The sequence below is a fragment of the Netta rufina genome, assembly GCF_964035555.1.
Source record: "Netta rufina genome assembly, chromosome: 4".
Lineage (NCBI taxonomy): Eukaryota > Metazoa > Chordata > Aves > Anseriformes > Anatidae > Netta > Netta rufina.
The window spans coordinates 5,174,275-5,188,826 of record NC_140127.1 but is presented as its reverse complement, the minus strand read 5'-3'; the positions used below and the strand labels follow the sequence as shown (position 1 = coordinate 5,188,826).

At 38.1% G+C, this 14,552-nt stretch overlaps 1 protein-coding gene across 1 annotated transcript in view; it reads right to left on the bottom strand.

Annotated features, from left to right (window-relative positions):
• Positions 1-2,270: 2,270 nt before the first annotated feature.
• Positions 2,271-14,552, bottom strand: part of COL25A1 (collagen type XXV alpha 1 chain) — a 297,785-nt gene continuing 285,503 nt past the window's right edge. Inside the window, exons 32-37 of the mRNA XM_084285919.1 lie at positions 12,950-13,003; positions 11,752-11,778; positions 10,956-11,009; positions 6,132-6,209; positions 3,730-3,768; positions 2,271-2,357 (exon numbers count right to left, since the gene is read on the bottom strand). Of these exons, the coding sequence (XP_084142045.1) occupies positions 2,322-2,357; positions 3,730-3,768; positions 6,132-6,209; positions 10,956-11,009; positions 11,752-11,778; positions 12,950-13,003 (288 nt within the window). The 3' untranslated portion in view covers positions 2,271-2,321. The remainder of the gene's footprint in view (positions 2,358-3,729; positions 3,769-6,131; positions 6,210-10,955; positions 11,010-11,751; positions 11,779-12,949; positions 13,004-14,552) is intronic.

Genomic DNA, 14,552 nt, shown 5'->3' with positions numbered 1-14,552 from the left:
ATGAAAATTGATTTTTGAGTAATGTTTAACAGTAGTGTCTATGAAACTTATTTCCTGAATGAAGAAACAATGAACCAAGGTTCTTCTAGCTTTATTGAGGCATATAGAAATGGATGCTGTCAGGACAGTTTAAAAATATAGATAAAAAATTAAAGAAATGTCAAAGTGCTAATGAGAGCATGCCTTTAATAGCTCTTTATGTTGTCGCTGTTCGCTAAAACGAGTAGTGTTTGTGGACACACTCAATATGGCATCTCCAAATGATGTCTAGTCAAATAACAAACATCCCAGTGTGTTTTGCATTTGAACACTCTGAAGGACATTAACAAAAAAATCTAACCTTACTGTATAACTGCCAGTATGTGATATTTTATAAAAACAAGCGACCACTAGTCTTCACATCTCCAACATACCCAGCTAAACTGCGCCAAGTCAGGGTGTAAGCATGAGGAACTGCTTTCTATGAGGAGGGCAGCTGGCTCCTTAGCGTGTTGTTTTTTTTTGAGATGGAGCTTCTTAAACAAGCAGAAGCAAACTGGCAAGTCAGAGGGCTTATGTGATGCTCCTCTTGTCCCCTTTCTGGAAAGTCCTTCAGTCACATTAGTGCTGTAGCACTCTAACTATTAACACAAGTCTATGCCACACAAAGGCCTTTATTATTTTAAGTGTAATTATTCAAGTAGGTTGATAGTTGCATTTCTGAAAATTCAAGCAAAGAAAAGTATTTTTCTTCATGCTTGTGAACATTTCTCTACATCTTATTGTTGGAAGGATGGAATTGAGTGATAAATATGTATATCGTGTATATTTAAATACATATGGTTGGAATTTTGTTTTTGTTAGTATGGTACTATTAGATGGAGTCCACTAAAACAAATTTTAGTTTTGAAAATGTGTGGAAGATTCCCCCCCATGTAAAGCTGTTTCTGTCTCTTATACACCAAAATGGCACTAAAGATTTAGCAAAGTGAAAGACAGTATTCTAGTGGTATATCTGATATCTGATATATCTGATATCACAAAGCAATATGAAAAGTGCAACCACAACAGGTCCCCATCTTCACATGAAATGACTGAACAAGGAAAAATGTGCATGCCAAGAAGGGCACAATACCCACACATGGATGGAGACAGGCTGCCTTTGTCAACTTTAGTTTTGGTCTACATATGAAAGACAACTCTCAGAAAAGTAACTAAAAAAGCTTATGATCATCCTGCTACATACTAGGAACCGAAGCAATATAAAAAGAATTTCCATCTGCCAAACATGGCACCATCTCTGAAACTAGTCTCTCCAACTAACAACAGTGCACCATATGAAGACTCAAAACTGGAAAAAAATACCTTGTGGCAAAAACTACAAATGTGCATGTATTTAGTATCTCTAGTAATAAAAAGATGGAGAAGAAAAGCTTTGCCAATGTTTCTGTAGAAACTTAGTCAACAGAAATAGAGAAATAACCACACCTGTAACAGTGTAGTGTGATGACAAGTGGGCAGTGGTAATCGCACAGACCTATTTCTCTCCAATCTTTGATGGGTAATAATGTCCACTAAGGTCACCGCAACAGCAGAAAAAGAACAAGGTAAGTCAGCCTGTGAAACATAAAAATAAACTCTTTTTTCTTAGATTTAAAGGCTTCAAAGACTGTAAAAGAAAAACTGTTAATACTGAAACAAGATGAAAATGTGACTTGAAGCATTTTCTTCAATGCCATGACCACAAATGTTGAATAGATTATCAAAATGTATCCTTTATGTCAACTGTTACAGGAAAGTGAACCAAAGCTAATCATAGCTTCCAAAATTCTGCAGGGAAGTTCAGCTAGCTTTGTGTAATATAAATTGAATCACCTGCAAACCACACCATGGTACATACGGATCTGGTCAGTTCCATTATCCTCCAAAGGAGGATGTTCTGATTCATCCATGTCTCAAGGATGCTTTTTCCTTCAGCAGTCCCAAAATACAATACACAGAGCACATACTGCGCCAATCTTTGAGTAAGGTTGAGAAGCTTCTGGTCTCAGGCGGTGTCTGCCATCAAATGATCCCCACAGCATCTCTGTAACCTTTTCAAACAACCCACAGAGAAGTCTGGTTTCTTCTCCAAACTTCTTTCCTTCTTGATTAAGCACCCGTCAGGGCCTATCGCCAATGTCTTCATGACCGCGAGCAGTGCAAGGCAAACCGATGCTGATTAACAGGCGGGACCCTCTTTGATCAAACGGGCTAGGCGACCCGCAAGACTGGAAGCCATCCACCTGCAGCTGGAACTGTGTTCCCCAAAAATTCAAGGCCTCTTTCTATCCTCCTCTGCTTTATCTCTTTTTAGCAATAAGCCATGGTGTGACTCCCTTGAGATGACAAAAGGAAACAATTCAGAAGCTGGAATCAAAGGTCACCGTGAGCAGCCATTTAGCATGTGACGTGATCACACAACAAGCAGGTTTGGCACACAAACTCATGCTTTTAGTCTGTACAAGCAGATGCAGTGGCATGGTTCAGTGAAGTGTGTAAGATGGACATGAAAGCCAAGTCAGTAAACTCCAATGGCAGCTGGTACAGTACATTTCATAGCATTTAGCTCTTATTTGGTCACAATTTCTTGTAAACTAGTTCATGGCACTCATTGTCCATGCAGGTCCACAAGCCAAAATGTAAGAATTTACAGAAATAATCAGATTTCTATTATTGATCACTGTATAGGTATCTCTAGAGAGAGAATCTTTGCAGGTTTATCCTGCAGTTTTATACCATCTAACTGCAGATGTAAGTGAAAAAAGATGTACACATGGACTATAGCAAACAGGTAGAAGCAGCTACATGTAAACATCTCTCAGACTTGTAAAATCAAATTTTCAGTTTTCAACTATAAATACAAAAAGTGGAGCACTATATACACAACTTCATGCTTGTAAGGTTAGATTCATCACTGCAGAGACAAAAAGAGATACAGATTGATCAGGTTAGTAAATCGGTATTTCAGACTTCTATTCCAAATACATAGATATGGCGCAATTGCAAATACACATCATTTATTTCCTTAGCACCAGCTACTCTTCAGAGACAAATGCATCCAGGATTTCACTTACGCTTTATTTTTTTCTTGTGTATTATATACCCGGTATCACCCCACCTACAGCTTTACTCTGAACACTATGCTTTTAAATCTAGCACTGCCCAGGTTAAATCTTCATTAAAATAATGATGCCACTGACATTAACGTTAGTATAAAGGTAATATTATTAATTATATAATTAATATTAGTATAAAACACAACAATCAGGAGAACGTGGTGAATAGAAAGGTAAGGCAGAAATGGGCACGACGCACCATTTTTTGATATATTCCAGGAAAGTAGCACCATAATAGATCAGTATCAGTACTTGGTAAAAATATCCTTTCCACAAGATTTTAAGAGTGGGAAGCAGTGACCATGTGCAGAAACTGAAGGATGTGTGTCTCTTTGTATAGAAGAGTCAAGTTTTGGGCTTCCTAGAAACCTAATACCAGCTGTTTCTAAAATACTGCCTCAATTAGTTATTACTTCTACATACATTGCAATCTCATCACACCAACTACTGTCATGGAAAGATCTTATTTTGCATTGCTGCATACATCAAGATGTCTAAAAGGCTCTAATGTGTTGTTCAGGATGACTGTGAAAGGGTTTTCTGTGTGCCAAGGGCGTACTGCCCCTGGGAAGAAAAGCTCTGCCCATCCTACCTTTTGCCAACAACCAGGCATGGGTAATCCATCAGGACCCTGTTTCAAAGGGAGGAGACAAATAAAAAGAGCATAGTTAGATCTGATAGCATAGCCTTCCATCTGTATCTGTTTAGAACAGCTGAAGCAGCTTTGCCTTTTTATCTCATAGGTAGCTACCAGTTCCTAACTTAATCTCTCTTGTTCTCAAGGTGAACTGTAAGTACATACACACCTCTCTGCTATAAAGATGTATTTTCCTAAGTCATTACAACTGTATATCTAATCGCATCTTAATCACTTTCCCATTGCTGTTAGAGCTTAGGCTACTCTTTTTTATTTTATATATATATATATATATATATATTTAATATAACCTGTCATTCACAACAATCTGTAGCTGAATGTACAAGATCAATAAGCAAAAAAAAATATTATCACTTTTATCTGGAGGGTATTGCATTTTATGGGCCCCTAGTACAAAGTTAATCCAGTGATAAGATAGCAAGACTCAAATTCAGTGATGATCTTTTCTGTTCTCTTTCATTCTTAGCTTTTGAATGAAGCAGCAAAGTCTTAATACCCTGAACACAGTTCTGAGTGACAGAGCAGAAGAGAATAGTCCTGGGAACAGGGCAGTCCATCAGCGTTATGCCATTGCTTGGACAGTATGCCCATCTAATTCCTTCTTATGCTAGTGTCATGCCATTTCTTTTCTGTCACCACCCTATGTTCACACATTACTATACACACAGAGAGATCAGATCCAACTTTTGACCTTGGTTAAGCAGGTTTTCATGGAACTAATTCCAAGTCACATAGCTATAATGGGCTTACCCATCAAAGAGTTACATACTCAGCACATACCATGTCACTAGACTACACACGGTCAGCAAAAAAATTCAGGTCTTGACTTTTTTTTTCTTTTCTTTTCTTTTTTTTTAAGACTAAAGAATAGTAATGCTTCTTACATGGATTTACATGTGAAGATAGTGATTAATGAGCATTTTTGTATGTGCTTGCATGTAATCTGATGGGAATGGCCTACTGCCTAAAGCAAGAACCCATGCTTGTTTGCTTAGCAGCTTATTCTGGTAATTACGTATGAATGAAATAACTTTCATTCATCAACAATGCTAGCGAACCTCCAGATATAAATGATAACAAAGAGACAGAAACATTTTTAAATTACAAAAGCATGCTTGATTATCCCCAACAAAATATATGAGATATGGTTACCATTAAGTGGAAGCAAACAAAATGGGCTATGGACTAATCTTAATGGACTACGTATTTAAGATTAAAATCCACTGTCTTTAAATTAGGAGTGCTATAAGTTGAAATAAATTCTACTTAATTTAACATTCATCTTAGAGAACCGTGCTTAACCAACAAACAATACCAGAACATGCAGATTTTACTGTGAACAATTAAAAAATCATCCTTACTTCTTTAGAAAATGTGTTTGTAGTACTGTTTTTTGTTGGTGGTGGTTGTTTGTTTTATTTTTAAATGGAAAAAAATTAAACTTACTTTGCCACTAAATCAGTGTTGCCAGATTGGTACAAGGGAGAGGGTCAACAAGTAGAATTTTAGTATAGGTGGGAACTTGAATTCATGCTAACATAGAGTGGGGAGTGTTCTGTGTATTCCAGGAAGGTAAGTTCCAAGGGTGAGACCATTAAATTGAAGACGTTAAAGACAGTGAGGGTTTGGGCTGCAGACTGTTATCTTCTTACAAACTTCAGGTAAGCTTTTCATTTCCAAATCTTTTTGAATACTGTTTGATGAACAGACCAGACACCAAAGTTTTTGTTTGTGTAGGGTCTGTGAGAGCAGGCTCCAGCTTTGCTTACTGGAAACCTATGAGTTGATTTTCAGAAACAATATTTATCTAATTCTTTACATGAATCTCATTTACATGATTTTGGCCAAATCCTGAAAACATGCACCCATGACTACATGGATTTGAAAGGAAGTCCAGGGTGCAGAGTAGCTCTGGGATGTGCTAGGGTGAAAAAGTGAGCCAGTGCAGACAGAAGTCATCAGACTTGATTAGAAGTGGTGATTGTGCTGGGGTTCTATACAAAGACTTGGGTTCAGGGTAAGTAAGGCAATAGGCATTTTGGGAGGAAAATAACAAACAAACGGTTCTCAGGGAAAATGTAGGAAGGACACGAACTTATAAATTGCCATGTAATGTGGGAGCAAACTGCTGAGAGTTAGGCTTGAAGTGTCAACAAAAATGTGTGTTCTTTCATTACAGTTATGATCACTGAAGCAGCTGGTTTATTCATGCACATGCATGTGTTACGTGAATAATGTAAAGTCAGCCCAGAAAAAAACATTACTTTACATTGAGAATGGCTGACTACAAACAAAGGAACCACATGCAGGGTTGGTAGGAAAGAGAAATACTGTACCAATTGGCAAGGGGCATCCAGCCCATCCAGGCCAGGCTGGCCTGGCTCCCCTTTTTCCCCCTTAATTCCACGGAATCCCTGTTTGTAAAGATTAACTTGCAATGTTACTGTCAAGGAAATGCCTTCAGTATTGACTTAGCTGGAGTGGACAAATAACAATAGTGAGGCAAGAGGAGCAAGCTTACAGCAGTGGTGTGGTTTCAATCTGTGTGAGAACTAACTCTGGCACACACTGAATTTGGTTCTTTTTCAATGGTTGGCAGAAAATAATGAAAGAAACAACCAAATCTTCTTCTAAAGTCTTGAGTCTTTAAGTGCTTTAAACTAAATTAGGAGGCAGAAATACCAACTCTGCTCCATAATTTCCAGATCTTGAGATAAGGCTGCATTAACAAAGGGCAACAAGTGACACACTAGCTGGTGCTTGTTCCTCTCCCCTCATTTCTTATTTCATCGGTCTACAGCAGGACAATCGACCGTCCAATACACAAGTGAAACGTACCAATGGGCAAGGTGCATCTAATCCAGGAGCACCCTGTTCTCCTTTCTCCCCTTTAGGCCCCTTTTTGCCTTTCTTTCCCTTTTCCCCCTGTGGATACAATGGTTTGGATAAAACACGTTTTATTCTTTTGGAAAAAAAAAATCAAGAAAGATTGGTTTAAAAGTTTTGATTCTTTTTTTTTTAAGCCAATGGAGAGCTGAAAGGACACTTACCACTGTGTTCTGGTTTGGATGGTGCATTATGTGGAAAAATAAATTATATGATCACAAGCAAGAACTGCAATCAGTTGGTATTAGTTTGTGTTGGTATCTTATATCAGTATCCTGAATGTTTTGAATCCTACAACAGGGCTTGAAATCACTGATTTCTTGAGATAGAGGCAAATCTGCAAATCCCTCCAATCCATAGTCCAAAATTAGAGGTCTCCTATTTGCTGTAAGTGACAGCTCTGAAGTGCACATGCACGCCAAGCTGGGTTTGGCAGCTTCCTCAGAAGATCTGTCACTAGTCAGAAGCAACTTTGCAAGAGCAGAGTACATCGGCATCATTTCTCTGAAAAAGACTTGGGGGATGGATGCTTTGCAGGGGTGGACGGTCTCTGGCAAAATTCTGTCAGGCTCTATGGTGTTGCGTCAAGGGTGCATTTGGCCCAGCACATTCCTTGCTGAGTTGACTTTCTGCAGTCTGATAAGAGTTTGGGACAAAAAATCCACTAAAACCTGGCTGACATTACTGAGGGTGCAATTGTACCACTCCAAATAAAATGGGACCCTTCATTTCAAACCCTGTTACAGGAATCAAAACATCCAAACTGCTTGATGGAGAGGTGCTATGGCACTTTCAATGAGTTCATAATGTCTTGATACCATAAACCTGTCAAAAATGATAATTACTTTTGTTTCTTTAAATATCCTAATCTTTAAACAATCTTTATTTAATGGTTCCATTTAAATGTTCTCTCTACAGCAGACATTTCGTCTACTTATTTTACTGTACTCAGTCCCTTGTGTTTGAACTGAGTTTTCTTTTTAAATGTAAAACTTTTATTGCTTTAATTACTAATGGAAATGAGTCAAATCCCCTCAACAAAGGTACCTGCAAAGATAACCCCACCTTCAAGCAGTATAAGATGTTTGTAGAGTTCATTTTCTAATTGATTTCACACCAGTTGATCACAATGGTAAATGAGTTTCAGGCTTGCTCTCAATTTCACAAAAATCAAAAAAAAGGTTCCATTAAAAAAAAATAAACAAATTGGGCTAGGACTGTAAAAAATAGGATAGGAAGGATGAGTAAATCAGGAATATCACAAAGAAATGGGGAAAAATAGTCATAGGAAAATTAGTATGACATTGGAGAACCAGCAAGCGAGGTTGTGGCTACTGGGAGGATTTAATTTGTGAGGAAAAGGGTAAAAAAGACAGAGGAATTGTGAGGGATGAAGGTAAAAGGAGAAGGAAGGAATGCTCCTTTGGAAAGGCAGATGGGTTTCGGTGAAGCATAGCAAACAGACGTTTAACTAGTTCCACACCAGCACAAAAAGACTTAATTCATTAACAGAGAAAAAACTGTTTATACAAATAATAATAATAATAAAAAGCTATATTATATTTAAATAAGACATAATAAAATCACATTATTTGTTCTACATCATAGCATACTTGCACATTCAAATGAAAAAAAAAATATTCCATGAACAAAGCATACTACACTTATAATGCGACAGGAACAAAGTTCCTAGTCTATCTTTTCTGTGTGCCAAAAAGTTGCAGGATGGTATTTAGGAAAAAAAGCAACTCAAACATTAACATACTGTACCAAACTAGAAGACTGATGTAAAAAAAAATAAATAAAAAAGTCACAAGTCAGGAACTGTAAGTTGGATAAGCTTTCATCTTAAACCTATAAGCACGAGAGTATAGCACAGAAGCCCAACAGTTTCAGGGTCAAATCTCATGTTATTTGTGCTTGATGTAACACAAACATGTTTACCATGAGTAGAGGTTGGCACGTAGCATGGACATAGTCCAAAAATGATTGTAAGAACAGACAGTACAGTTTGATTTCTGACTCTCTTTTACTTCTTTAGGATCTGTATTTCTTTAACTTGCTGTGTTACAAGTCAGCAGGTGACTAGTTAAACTTCCAGTTTTACAGGGCAAATCTATGGTCCTATTTGAACCAACGCAGCAATCATCTGTATAGAGAGTGGTCTGAGACTGCTGAAGACTTTGCTAGTTTTTCCGTGGTCTGAGCTCTTCTCCAGTAATCTTCACTTCCTTACCCTAGACTCCGCAGGAGATAGGAAGCATGAAGAATCATACTGATGAAGAATCAAAAAAAATTTCCTTCTTGCCCTTCCTCAAAGATACAAAACCAGTTGTATAAATTCTTTTGTGCTGAATACTCCTGGACTATAATTTTATATGAGTAATTGCAGTTGGAACAATTGGAACTTTTTTTTTTTTTTTTTTTTTTTTTTACAGCCAAGTTAAGCAGACATTATAATGCAAACACTGACTTGGTTTCACTGTAGAACTACCAATAGGCTAAAATAAAAATCAGTTTAGGATTCAGTCTCTGAAGTAACTATTTATTTACTTGCTGCCTATCAAGGCATATCTGTTAAAAAACAAGTGTTGCTGCCTCTCAACAGCTTGCTAGTAAAGACATGATTTTTTGTGATGCAACTTGAATTAAGTTACCTAACTAGAAATTTGCTAATCTCAACTTGTTTGAAGTCAGTATAACAGCCAATATTGTAAGCAGTATTTAAAAAAACAAGAAATCATGAGCTAGACCCTCAGCATGTAAACTGAACCAGGTTTTGTTACACCAATATAACCATAGATAATTAGTAATTTATATAAGGAAAAACTGAAGAACTGAGAAAATATATCACAGTGAAAGCTTTTATTACTTGCATTACTTTGGGTCTTTTGAGAGTCAGCCTTCCATTTGGAAAAGGAACTAGTGATACTAAGCTAAGGTGTTTCTAGTGAAATGTTTACTTACCAGACAAAAGTATTCCTTCATTTCTGCCAAAAATGTGTCAAAAGTGTGCAATGGAAGCTCTCTTTAAGAGGCTGCAGCTAAATCTTCCCTGTCTTTTCACTGAGAAAGACTTTTCTTTGCCTTCTAAGTTTTTGAATGTTCTGACAATGTATAAGGAAGAGATTCACTTGTGACAGATAGACCCAAAGTCTTTGACAGCAAGCAACAGCTCATCATTCACTGTGGTTCCTTTGCCAGGTCAGCCACTGCCTTTACAAAATTCATAGAGCACAAGAAACAGTTGTTCTCCAAGACCAGTACCTTACAGCGATCTCTGAGCTCCAAGGAAGCAGTGTAATGGGGACAGAAGGGACGGACGCATTTCATAGCATCCTCACTGGTGCCTTTTTTAGGAACTGTTTTACCTGATGGTATTAAGAGAGGGAGAAGAACAGCCACAAGGACTTCTTTCCTCTGCTTCCTGTCTAAGATTCCTGGAGGGAATGTAGACTGAGTATAACTTGGTGTGTGTCAGCTAGGCAAAAATAGTTGTCTGACTAGGAAAACGACCTGCTGTGTATATGGAATTTTAGATTAAGGGGCTTGGTATGAGTAAAAATTCCAAGTTTTAGCAACTTAGGCTTAAGAAGGAGGCTCTGTGTTGATAAGAAATACTGGAGATTTGCTCACGAGCTTGCTCTGCATGTATTTAGTCCTAAATTGCACTATACTGAACACATTTGCATGCCACTGTGGACCGCCAAAATGTCATTAGGCTGTTTCTGTTAATTTCACTGTCTGGTTGGTTTACCAGAAGAGTAGTGTAAGATTTAATTTCAATCCACAGGTATCACTGAGTACTTCTCTTAAATATAAGAAAGCAACTGCCAAAAATTAAACTTTCAAACATTCCCTGTCCCTAGCCATTTGGTATTGGATATGTAGTGTGTACAGACATAGTACGCTGGGGTCTGAAGTTACTGAAATACTGCCAAGGCTCAGACCTAGTGTCTTCCATACTACTGAAATGACTCCTGTCAGTGATGGCAGCATTAAAAATTTCAGGCTGATAAGGACTTTCAACCAGCACAGGAGGAATGGAAGAAAGTAAGCCTAAAAACAAACTGTGCTTTGGCACATGGCGATAGTTCTGTGCATAAATTTTCATGGTCTTTCTAAGACAGGATTTTGTTTAGCATGTATCTGTTAGCTGCCTTTTGGCACACAGCAAAAACAAAGAGCAGGTTTAATGGGACAATTCATTGAATAAGGACGGCAGAACTGACTATGCTAAGGAATCAAACAACAGTTAATAACATTGTGGTCACCTTTTCTCCCTTTTCTCCTATATCACCCTTTTCTCCTCGAGGACCAGGGAAACCCTATAAAAAAAAAGGGACAAAGATAGGTTGACTTCTACTCACATGCAGGCTAAGCTTTCAAATACTCTTGGAAAATGTACAAAAAGGTGACTTCACTACATGCGTTGTATGTACATGTGATGCATACCCATGCATGCATGAGAGCATGTGAAGCAAGTCATAGTGTTTGGCAGTCATCTTGCCAGTGACAGAAAGAAATTATATCACTCAGAATGGCAATAGTCCATGCTATGCAGCAAATGTAGCTTCTGGAAAAGACTCCTCCAAATTAGGGATTTTGGTGGAGGACAGGAGAGAAAGGCTTTCAGCAAGTCTTGCACCCAAAGAAAGGGCCTATACGTTGAAATGCATCACTTGGAAGTTATGGAATTGTTCTCTTTAATTAGTGATAAATTTACTTAAATGTTAGTGACTCATTCCTCTGCTCCAAGCAAGCCACAGGTCTGACTGTGGAAGTGTTCTCTTACCAAGTGCAGTTTTTCAACCTATCAACTTCCAAAGGAGCAACTACTTGTATTACTGAGCTAGTGCTCAGTATCTGGTGGGACTGGTAGACAAGGGATGTACATTGCATGTTCTTTGCTCTCTTTGTCATAGGGAGAGAGCAAATGCAGCATTTAGTACACTCTCTGTAGATACTGCATGCACACTAAATGGAAACAAATGTGTTACACACAGCAAGCTGTTCCTTGAGAGAAGCTTACCTACCATCATGAGTGTATTGGTCATACATATTACTTACATCAAGGCCAGGCTCGCCATCTTTGCCCTGCCAAAGAACCATACAAACTACATTAGTGTCCCTAAGCTCTGATATTGAAAGGCCAACTTAACGCCCCACTTCTGCGTCCACTCTGCGCAGTGGTATCACACATTGCTAAGACTGTACACATAGCATTGCAATTAGTGAAGGACATGTCCATCAGTGTTTAACATTTCCAGGAACTGATAACTTGACTGTAAAATTTTGCTGTTGATTGTATGCAAGTTCCAGGAGTGGGCTAAAAATAGTTCCCAAGAAGAGGAAACAAATATATATATTTTTTTGTTATATCTAATTTAACTCACAAAAATGACCCTCAAATAAACATGCACGGCAAGTTAGTCCAGCATTCCACAGAGTCTGAATCTGTCTCTTAGTCACTGACCCCTGATCCAATTAAATGCATCCAATGAAATCACAAGCCTGTATTCAACTTAATTTTGGCTCAAACAGATTAGACTGGAGAAGGTATGGAAGCATTGCAAGTTTCTCTCAGAGGCTGGTTCTGTTGGCACAGCACACTGCTGCAGCTTTGCTTCTGTCAGCATACAGAATATGTACATATACACAGCTGGCCCCACCATCAGCAAAGGAAGCCAACTGATCTTAGTGAGGTCATTCAGTCAAAGGACATTCTTACTCATACTTCAGGAGTGAAACGGTTTAAAGTATATGATCTCCACACATGAATGATCCACCAGTGGACTTCTCAAAGTGCTTCTGAGCACAACACACAGAAATGAAAACAAACCTGATGTCTCTGAAGTGTCAAAAAAAAAAAAATACAATGGCAAAGGAGTCTTGCAGAAAGGAAATCCGAACAATTTATGGACACTAAGACAATCACATTTTTTCAGATTTCATCCCAAACTCCTGCCACTCTTGCACCCTGACAACCAAGACCACAAGCTGCAGATAGAGGAGCACTTAGAATTCTTTTTCCTTTCCCTTGCTGCTTCGTGGCTGGTCTGTTTCACTGCTTTTGCATAATGACATGCATGCCTGAGTAGGAATCGAAGTCTGCAATACAGGCCAGTGATCTTGCATTGTCAGGAATTATTATCTATGTTTGTCTTTTCCAACTAGTTGTATTGCTAGGTCAAAAGCAGTCATAAAACACACAGTTTAATCAAGAAGTGTTGAAAAGAGCAATGTGTACAAACTACATGCAACTTACAGGCAAACCATACGGTCCTCTGGGTCCAGGGTCACCAACTGTTCCCTTTTCACCCTAAGAAAAGATTACAGAACAACTAAACAAAAACACTGCCTAGGTTATACAGAAATGACTCTACAAAGTGCTTTCTTTGTCTTAAAGTTTATGCATTCCCAATTTTTCTGAGTAAAAAATATCCAGCAAATGATTCAGGGGGGAAGGGAGGAGGCATATATTACTTCCTAAGCAAAATGACTTTCTGGGTATAAGATATTTGTTTTCAAATGAGTCAGTAACTGAAATATTTTTCCAAATGATTTGCACTGATTTTAATATTAAGCCTGTAACAGCTGCAACAATGAACTCAGTAAAAATCCAATGAAAACTGGGTATGATACTGCATCAAGCTCCAGCACAGCAGTTAAGATTTGACACAGTGATGAGCAAAAATAACATGTCAATCAAAGCTTGTATTTAATCAGGCAATGCTATTGCCAGTGACATTGTGGAGATTATCCCACTCAGCGTGTGGTGTTATTAACTGCTCTATTGGATTCTAGATTAGAGATGCAAATACACTGTTTTATTAAATCAAAACTGCATTGATGTGGAGGAAAAACAAGTAGACTACTCCAGAAGTTTGACCTCATTCAGCACTAAAATCCATGGAAGATTTTCCAGCTTCTAGAGGAATGTTACGAAAAACATTTTGGGATATAACATAGACCAAACTTTTCCAAATGAAATGAAGTTTCAAGATGACAGATTTCAAGTTGCCAGCATTAATCATCTGTGCTCTCCTATAGATCATTCTGATTGACAATAGAGCAAAGCTTTCTGCGCTGGCTGACATCAGCCCATGTAAGCACTGGGCGTGCCTTGCTTTCTTAACAAAACCCACCACAAGCTTTTGTGCAAGGCTTCTGTCACACCAAAGTGCTGTCCTCCATCCTAGCAATTGCCTCACTTTTGCTCTTGAGATAATCATGTATACAAGACCTTTAAAAATCTAGGTTATTTACTACTCATTATTAATTCATTACTCTATTCTTTATTCTTAAAAGCACAAGGCAGTGATGTAGATGTGCCTAATAATAATAATAGTGCTGACCAATAGCACTAATAATAGTGCTGACCATCTGCACAGCCACGTCCCTCACATCTCTAAAAACTGGCTGCTAAATCTAGATTGTATTGGCTAGATAATACAAAAATGTAGGCACCAGAATAAACTGAGTGTCTGAACCAGTTGTTAGATAATCACTACAATAAGGAGCTGGTCAGAGAAACCAACATTTGATTGTTTTAGATACTTTATATTTTTATGGAGATTGATGCTGTCTATACTTACTTTAGAGGAGGAGATCAGATGTGTAATGCCTAATTTTTTTTTCATGCTTTTAACCTCCAGCCAATTCTGAGCAGCACTAAGGCTGGATGCCTTTGCAGAGCAATAGGAGGCATGGGGAAGTAGCAGCTGATTTACAAAACAGTAAGTTCCTTTGCAGCTGTAAAACTTTCTGCTGAGAAGAAACTAATGTGCTGACCTATGTATATAACAGCTACAAAATCCTTTGATTGATACTTGAAACACGTCAAGACTAGTTAAGTGTCTTTTTTTCAG